Source organism: Petromyzon marinus, chromosome 75 (assembly GCF_048934315.1).
Source record: "Petromyzon marinus isolate PM22_M1 ecotype Great Lakes invasive population chromosome 75, UKy_Petmar_22M1.pri1.0, whole genome shotgun sequence".
Classification (NCBI taxonomy): Eukaryota; Metazoa; Chordata; class Hyperoartia; order Petromyzontiformes; family Petromyzontidae; genus Petromyzon; species Petromyzon marinus.
In genome coordinates this window covers 3,136,381-3,144,951 of record NC_133741.1, presented here as the reverse complement: position 1 = coordinate 3,144,951, position 8,571 = coordinate 3,136,381, and the positions used below count along the sequence as shown (strand labels likewise).

Below are 8,571 nucleotides of genomic sequence, written 5' to 3'. Positions count from 1 at the left end.
ACTTAACTCCCCCTCTTAACCCCCCTCTTAACCCCCCCTTAACCCCCCTCTTAACCCCCCTCTTAACCCCCCCTTAAGCCCCCCTCTTAACCCCCCCCTTAAGCCCCCCTCTTAACCCCCAGGCCACGTGGTCCCCGTTACCCCCCCTCTCAACCCCCTCCCCTCTCAACCCCACCCCTCAACCCCCCCCTTTATCCCCCCCTTTATCCCCCCCTTTTAACCCCCCTTAACCCCCCCTCTTAACCCCCCCTCTTAACCCCCAGGCCACGTGGTCCCCCTTAATCCCCCTCTCAACCCCACCCCTCAACCCCCCCCCCTCAACCCCCCCTCTTAACCCCCCCCTTAATCCCCCTGTTAACCCCCTTAACCCTCCCCCCTCTTAACCCACCCTTAACCCCCCTCTTAACACCCAGGCCACGTGGTCCCCATTACACACCCCCCTCTTAACCCCCCCCGGCCACGTGGTTCCCATTAACCCCATCCCCCGCCCTCTTAACCCCCCATTCACGTGGTCCCCTTTACCCCCCCCCCCCCACAACTTAACCCCCAGGCCACGTGGTCCCCCATTGCCACCGCCCCCGATCACGTGGTCCCCTTACCCCCCCACGTGGTCCCCCTTACCCAAACCCCCCCCACTTAACCCCCCCGGCCACGTGGTCCCCCATTGCCACCGCCCCCGATCACGTGGTCCCCTTTAACCCCTCCCCCCGGTCACGTGGTCCCCCCTTACACCCCCCCCCCCCCACGTGGTCCCCCTTACACCACCCCCCCCTCCACCACTTAACCCCCCCGGCCACGTGGTCCCCCATTGCCACCGCCCCCGATCACGTGGTCCCCTTTAACCCCTCCCCCCGGTCACGTGGTCCCCCCCTTACACCCCCCCCCCCCACATGGTCCCCCTTACACCCCCCCCCCTCCACCACTTAACCCCCCCGGCCACGTGGTCCCCCATTGCCACCGCCCCCGATCACGTGATCCCCTTTAACCCCTCCCCCCGGTCACGTGGTCCCCCCCCCCTTACACCGCCATCCTCCGGTGGTCACGTGGTCCCTGTGTCACCTTGGCGGCGATGGCGGCGCAGAGCGGAGCGGCGTTTGCGGGCAGGCCGCGCACGGCGCCCAAAGGCGTCAAGTTCCTCTTCGGGGGGCTCGCAGGGTGAGCGACGCTACGCGGGGGAGCAGCGGGGGGGTGGAGCAGGGAGCAGGGGGGGGAGCAGGGAGCAGGGACAGGGGAGGGGGGAGCAGCGAGCGAGGTAGCGGTGCCCGTGATGCTTCTCGTCTCGGGGGTAGTCTTTTGACAGGAGCCCGGGCCGAGAATCGATTCCGCGATTGACTTCAACAGCAGTGGGTGGGGGGGGAGAGAGGAATCGTGTCGCGTGAATCGGCGCGTTGCGATTCCTGCGCCGAGCGATTGGCGCGGCGGTCCCGCGTTCCCTGCGCCCTCTGATTCCCGAGTTCGAGTCCCGCTCACGGCCGATCGGAGAGACAAAGGCGGCCGGGCGGGCGTGGTGCTGGGCCGGTCACCCCACCCCGGCCTCTGTGTGTGCCCACTGTGTCGGCAGACTTCATGGACGCTCTCTGCCAACAGCACTTGCCCCTACAGTCTATTGGAGGCTACACGGTGGGAGGGGGTGGTGGTGGCTTTGTGTGTGGACGTTCAGATTGGTGTGGGTGCATCAGTCGGTGGTCATCTAAGTCGGTCGACCCCTGCTGGATTCTGTCCCGAGACCTCCTGCACCTAGCCTGGCACAGGATGGGGGGGGTGTGGTGCATCTACCGATCATCTCAGTCGGTCAACCCCTGGCACCTGCTGGGTCTGTCCCGAGACCTCCTGCACCTAGCCTGGCACAGTAGGGGGAGTGTGGTGCATCTACCGGTTGTCATCTCAGTCGGTCAACCCCTGCTGGATTCTATCCCGAGACCTCCTGCACCTAGCCTGGCACAGTAGGGGGGGTGTGGGTGCATCTGCCGGTGGTCATCTCAGTCGGTCAACCCCTTCTGGATTCTGTCCCGAGACCTCCTGCACCTAGCCTGGCACAGTAGGGGGGTGTGGGTGTATCTACCGGTGGTCATCTCAGTCGGTCAACCCCTGCTGGGTCTGTCCCGAGACCTCCTGCACCTAGCCTGGCACAGTAGGGGGGGTGTGGGTGCATCTGCCGGTGGTCATCTCAGTCGCTCAACCCCTGCTGGATTCTGTCCCGAGACTGCACCTAGCCTGGCACAGTAGGGGGGGTGTAGTGCATCTACCGATCATCTCAGTCGGTCAACCCATGGCACCTGCTGGGTCTGTCCCGAGACCTCCTGCACCTAGCCTGGCACAGTAGGGGGGGTGTGGGTGCATCTACCGGTGGTAATCTCAGTCCTTCAACCCCTGCTGGATTCTATCCCGAGACCTCCTGCACCTAGCCTGGCACAGTAGGGAGGGGTGTGGTGCATCTACCGATCATCTCAGTCAGCCAACCCATGGCACCTGCTGGGGTCTGTCCCGAGAGACCTCCCTGTCAGCGAGCGAGCCATCGACGCTTCACGTGATAGCTTCAAAGTGCACCTAGCCTGGCACAGGCGCCGCGGTGTTGTCACCGTCACTTATGGCCGCGTATTGGTGTTGGCGCCGGCCACCCACCCTCTCTGTGTGCGCCCGCAGTGTCGGACTCCATGGGTGCTCGGCTAACAGCACTTGCCCCGACGGTCTGTTGGAGGCTACACGGGGGACCTTTGTCTTTGTACGCGTCTAGACGTGGTGCTGGCCACCAACCCACCCCTAACCTCTCGTGTGTCCCCGCAGTGGCGGTAGCCTTCATGGCACTGCTGCTGCTGCTGCTACTCGCTCCTAACTAACAGCACTTGCCCCCGGACAGTCTGTTGGAGGCTCTGCGGTGGGGACCTTTGTCTTTGCCTTTGTCCCGTCGGTTCGGGAACTGTACCCCGGGGAGGGGCAGTGGGCTGTTGGGTAAACAGCGGAATCGATGGCTCCTCGTGATGGTTCCGCGATGAGAAGAATCGATTCTGTCCCTGGGGAGACCTCGAACACAGAATGTACATTCAAAATGTGTCTACATTATGTGTGTACATAATGGGTGCACATAATGCGCACGCACATTGAACGTACAAAATGTATATGCACAATGCAAATACATAATGTGTATGCACAATGTATGTGCATAATGTAGACACAAAATATTCACAGTCTACATATACAATGGGTATACAAGATGCGTATACATAATCGTCATGTAAGATGCATATTATTAATGTGCATACATAATGTATATGCAGAATGTTATGTTGATGTAGATGCCACTGGTTCTTCACGTTCTGCAGATGTTGATGCCACTGGTTCTTCACGTTCTGCAGATGTAGATGCCACTGGTTCTTCACGGTCTGCAGATGTAGATGCCACTGGTTCTTCACGTTCCGTAGATGCCACTGGTTCTTCACGTTCTGTAGATGCCACTGGTTCTTTACGTTCTGCAGATGTAGATGCCACTGGTTCTTCACGTTCTGTAGATGCCACTGGTTCTTTACATTCTGCAGATGTAGATGCCACTGGTTCTTCACGTTCTGTAGATGTAGATGCCACTGGTTCTTCATGTTCCATAGATGCCACTGGTTCTTCACATTCTGTAGATGTAGATGCCACTGATTCATCACGTTATGTGGATGTAGATGCCACTGGTTCTTCACGTTCTGTAGATGTAGATGCCACTGGTTCTTCACGTTCTGCAGATGTAGATGCCACTGGTTCTTCACGTTCTACAGATGTAGATGCCACTGGTTCTTCACGTTCTGCAGATGTCGATGCCACTGGTTCTTCACGTTCTGTAGATGTAGATGCCACTGGTTCTTCAAGTTCTGCAGATGTAGATGCCACTGGTTCTTCACGTTCTGCAGATGTAGATGCCACTGGTTCTTCACGTTCCGTAGATGCCACTGGTTCTTCACGTTCTGTAGATGCCACTGGTTCTTTACGTTCTGCAGATGTAGATGCCACTGGTTCTTCACGTTCTGCAGATGTAGATGCCACTGGTTCTTCACGTTCCATAGATGCCGCTGGTTCTTCACGTTCTGCAGATGTAGATGCCACTGGTTCTTCACGTTCTGCAGATGTAGATGCCACTGGTTCTTCACGTTCTGTAGATGCCACTGGTTCTTCACGTTCTGCAGATGTAGATGCCACTGGTTCTTCACGTTCCGTAGATGCCACTGTTTCTTCACGTTCTGCAGATGTAGATGCCACTGGTTCTTCACGTTCTGTATATGCCACTGGTTCTTCACATTCTGCAGATGTAGATGCCACTGGTTCTTCACGTTCTGCAGATGTAGATGCCACTGGTTACACTGGTTCTTCACGTTCTGCAGATGTAGATGCCACTGGTTCGTTACGTTCCTCAGATGTAGATGCCACTGGTTCATCACGTTCCGTAGATCCCACTGGTTCTTCACGTTCTGCAGATGCCACTGGTTCTTCACGTTCTGCAGATGTAGATGCCACTGGTTCTTCACGTTCTGTAGATGTAGGTGCCACTGGTTCTTCACGTTCTGCAGACGTCGATGCTAATTCCCTTTGGTGCTAGTGTTTCCTCTCTGATCTCTTGAAAAACTTACCAAGAGAGTTGATCTCTTCTCCTTATCGTGAATCAACCTGTAACGGGCAAAGAGCGTCGTAGACAGCGAGCAACGGGACACACGGGGACGGGGGACGGGTTTGTTCGCGTCTCCGAACGTCCGTAGGTCGAATGTTCGTAAGTGGACGAGTCTCCCGTACACGGCCACACACGGCCACCGCAACCAGCGTTGGCTACGTCACGACTCAGCAGTGTCTCCTTGCCCCGGGGGATATTGGAATGTGAACGCGCGACCTCTGCGTGGCATTGCCAACTGCAGGGGCTTTGGCGCTGGCTGTTACTTATCTCCCACGCCTGGCGTGCAGGAGGTGTCGCGGGTTCCATCCCGACCGTGACAGCGCCCGCTCTATATTTGGAGTTTGCGTGTTCTCTCTCTCTGTCTGTCTGTCGCTCCCCGCGGTCACTGCATGGATTTTTCTCTGATTTTTTTTTCCTCCTCGTTTCGAATAGACGTCACCACGCGTTCAGAGTTATTTGTCTGCTGCTATGAAGTTGCACGCGATGACGATAATGACAAGCCACTTTCGTTGAGCAGCTATCGTTTGCGATGGCCAGGGTCGCTTCTGCAAAAAGAGCTCCTACACAGCAGCTCAGTGGGGCCTTACCCACGACAAAAATAAACAATAGTTTAGGAGGTTAGCTCAGTGAGCCTTACCCGGCAAGATATAAAATAGAGTTCGTCATTCTAAAAATAACAAATAGCTACCTTGATAAGCACGGTTGGCTACGTACGGTGCGAAAGAAGTTCAACACACATACATAGACTCACACAGAGACCCATGGACTCACACAGAAACCCATGGACTCACACATAGACCCATAGATTCACACAGAGACCCATAGACTCACACAGAGACCCATAGACTCACACAGAGACCCATAGACTCACACATAGACCCATAGACTCACACATAGACCCATAGACTCACACATAGACCCATAGACTCACAGAGACCCATGGGCTCACAGGGAGACCCATAGTCTCTCACACAGACCCATATACTCATCACAGAGGGACCCATAGACTCGCACATAGACCCATAGACTCACACATAGACCCGTAAACTCACACGGAGACCCATAGACTCACACAGAGACCCATAGACTTACACATAGACCCATAGATGCACACGAAGACCCATAGACTCACACAGAGACCCATAGACTCACACGAAGACCCATAGACATACAGAGACCCATATACTCAGACATAGACCCATAGACTCACACGAAGACCCATAGACACACATAGACCCGTAGACTCACACAGAGACCCATAGACTCACACAGAGACCCATAGACAAACAACAGAGACCCATAGACTCACACAGAGACCCATAGACTCACACAGAGACCCATAGACTCACACAGAGACCCATAGACTCACACATAGACCCATAGACTCACACAGAGACCCATAGACTCGCACAGAGACCCACAGACCCCAACAGTCTGCTACAGGGGAGACCTTTGTGTGCGAGTGTGGGGAGTGGTGGCACAGCGGTTAGCGCACTGCACCACGAACCCTGTGACCCGAGTTGGATTCCCCACTCCCTTCCACCAACACCAACAGTGACGATTACCTGAACCGGTCCTGGGCCTCCTCCCCTAGGTCGACTCGGCCTCAAATGAGTACCCAGCGTGGCCGTGTGCAAGTAAACATCGCCACTAGGGGAGACAAAGGCGGCCGGGCGTGCTGCTGACCACACCCCCCTCCCCCCCCCTACCCTAGTTGTTGCTGCTCGCTGCTAACAGCGGTGTGTTAAGGCTGCAACGGGTGGCGATCTTTGTGTTTGTGCAGCATGGCGGCTACGGTGTTCGTGCAGCCCCTGGACCTGGTCAAGAACCGCATGCAGCTGAGCGGGGAGGGCGGCGGTGCCCGGGAGCACCGCAACAGCGTGCAGGCGGTGGCCTCCATCCTGCGCAAGGAGGGCGTGCGGGGCATCTACACCGGGTGAGTGAGCTGGGCGGGTGAGTGGGCGGGTGAGCGGGCGAGTGTGCGGGCGAGTGTGTGGGCGAGTGTGTGGGTGAGTGTGTGGGTGAGTGTGTGCGTGCGGGGCATCTACACCGGGTGAGTGTGAGTGGCATCTACACTGTGTGGGTGAGTGTGTGCGTGCGGGGCATCTACACCGGGTGAGTGTGAGTGGCATCTACACTGAGTGAGTGAGTGTGTGGGTGAGTGTGTGGGTGAGTGCGGGGCATCTACACCGGGTGAGTGAGCTGGGCGAGTGTGTGCGCGAGTGTGTGGGCGAGTGTGTGGGCGAGTGTGTGGGCGAGTGAGCGAGCGAGTGTGTGGGTAAGTGTGTGCGAGTGGCATCTACACTGAGTGAGTGAGTGGAATTTACACTGGGTGAGTGAGTGTGAGTGGCATCTACACTGGGTGAGTGAGTGAGTGTGAATGGCATCTACACTGGGTGAGTGAGTGAGTGTGAGTGGCATCTACACTGGGTGAGTGAGTGTGAGTGGCATCTACACTGAGTGAGTGTGTGAGTGGCATCTACACTGAGTACTCACTGAGTGAGTACTCACTGAGTGAGTACTCACTCAGTGTAGATGCCACTCACACTCACTCAGTGTAGATGCCACTCACACTCACTCAGTGTAGATGCCACTCACACTCAGTGTAGATGCCACTCACACTCACTCAGTGTAGATGCCACTCACACTCACTCAGTGTAGATGCCACTCACACTCACTCAGTGTAGATGCCACTCACACTCACTCAGTGTAGATGCCACTCACACTCACTCAGTGTAGATGCCACTCACACTCACTCAGTGTAGATGCCTCTCACACACTCACTCAGTGTAGATGCCTCTCACACACTCACTCAGTGTAGATGCCACTCACACTCACTCAGTGTAGATGCCACTCACACTCCCTCACTCAGTGTAGATGCCACTCACACTCACTCAGTGTAGATGCCACTCACACTCACTCAGTGTAGATGCCACTCACACTCACTCAGTGTAGATGCCACTCACACTCACTCAGTGTAGATGCCACTCACACTCACTCAGTGTAGATGCCACTCACACTCACTCAGTGTAGATGCCACTCACACTCACTCAGTGTAGATGCCACTCACACTCACTCAGTGTAGATTCCACTCACACTCACTCAGTGTAGATGCCACTCACACTCACTCAGTGTAGATGCCACACTCACTCAGTGTAGATGCCACTCTCACTCAGTGTAGATGCCTCTCACACACTCACTCAGTGTAGATGCCACTCACACTCACTCAGTGTAGATGCCACTGACACTCACTCAGTGTAGATGCCACTCACACTCACTCAGTGTAGATGCCACTCACACTCACTCAGTGTAGATGCCACTCACACTCAGTGTAGATGCCACTCTCACTCAGTGTAGATGCCTCTCACACACTCACTCAGTGTAGATGCCACTCACACTCACTCAGTGTAGATGCCACTCACACTCACTCAGTGTAGATGCCACTCACACTCACTCAGTGTAGATGCCACTCACACTCACTCAGTGTAGATGCCACTCACACTCACTCAGTGTAGATGCCACTCACACTCACTCAGTGTAGATGCCACTCACACTCACTCAGTGTAGATGCCACTCACACTCACTCAGTGTAGATGCCACTCACACTCACTCAGTGTAGATGCCACTCACACTCACTCAGTGTAGATGCCACTCACACTCACTTAGTGTAGATGCCACTCACACTCACTCAGTGTAGATGCCTCTCACACAATCACTCAGTGTAGATGCCACTCACACTCACTCAGTGTAGATGCCACTCACACTCACTCAGTGTAGATGTCACTCACACTCACTCAGTGTAGATGCCACTCACACTCACTCAGTGTAGATGCCACTCACACTCACTCAGTGTAGATGCCTCTCACACACTCACTCAGTGTAGATGCCACTCACACTCACTCAGTGTAGATGCCACTCACACTCACTCA

The 8,571-nt window shown here is 55.6% G+C and overlaps 1 protein-coding gene across 1 annotated transcript in view; it reads left to right on the top strand.

The window, feature by feature from the left end:
• Positions 1-996: 996 nt before the first annotated feature.
• Positions 997-8,571, top strand: part of SLC25A11 (solute carrier family 25 member 11) — a 52,626-nt gene continuing 45,051 nt past the window's right edge. The window contains exons 1-2 of the mRNA XM_032979655.2: positions 997-1,155; positions 6,426-6,578. Of these exons, the coding sequence (XP_032835546.1) occupies positions 1,070-1,155; positions 6,426-6,578 (239 nt within the window). The 5' untranslated portion in view covers positions 997-1,069. The remainder of the gene's footprint in view (positions 1,156-6,425; positions 6,579-8,571) is intronic.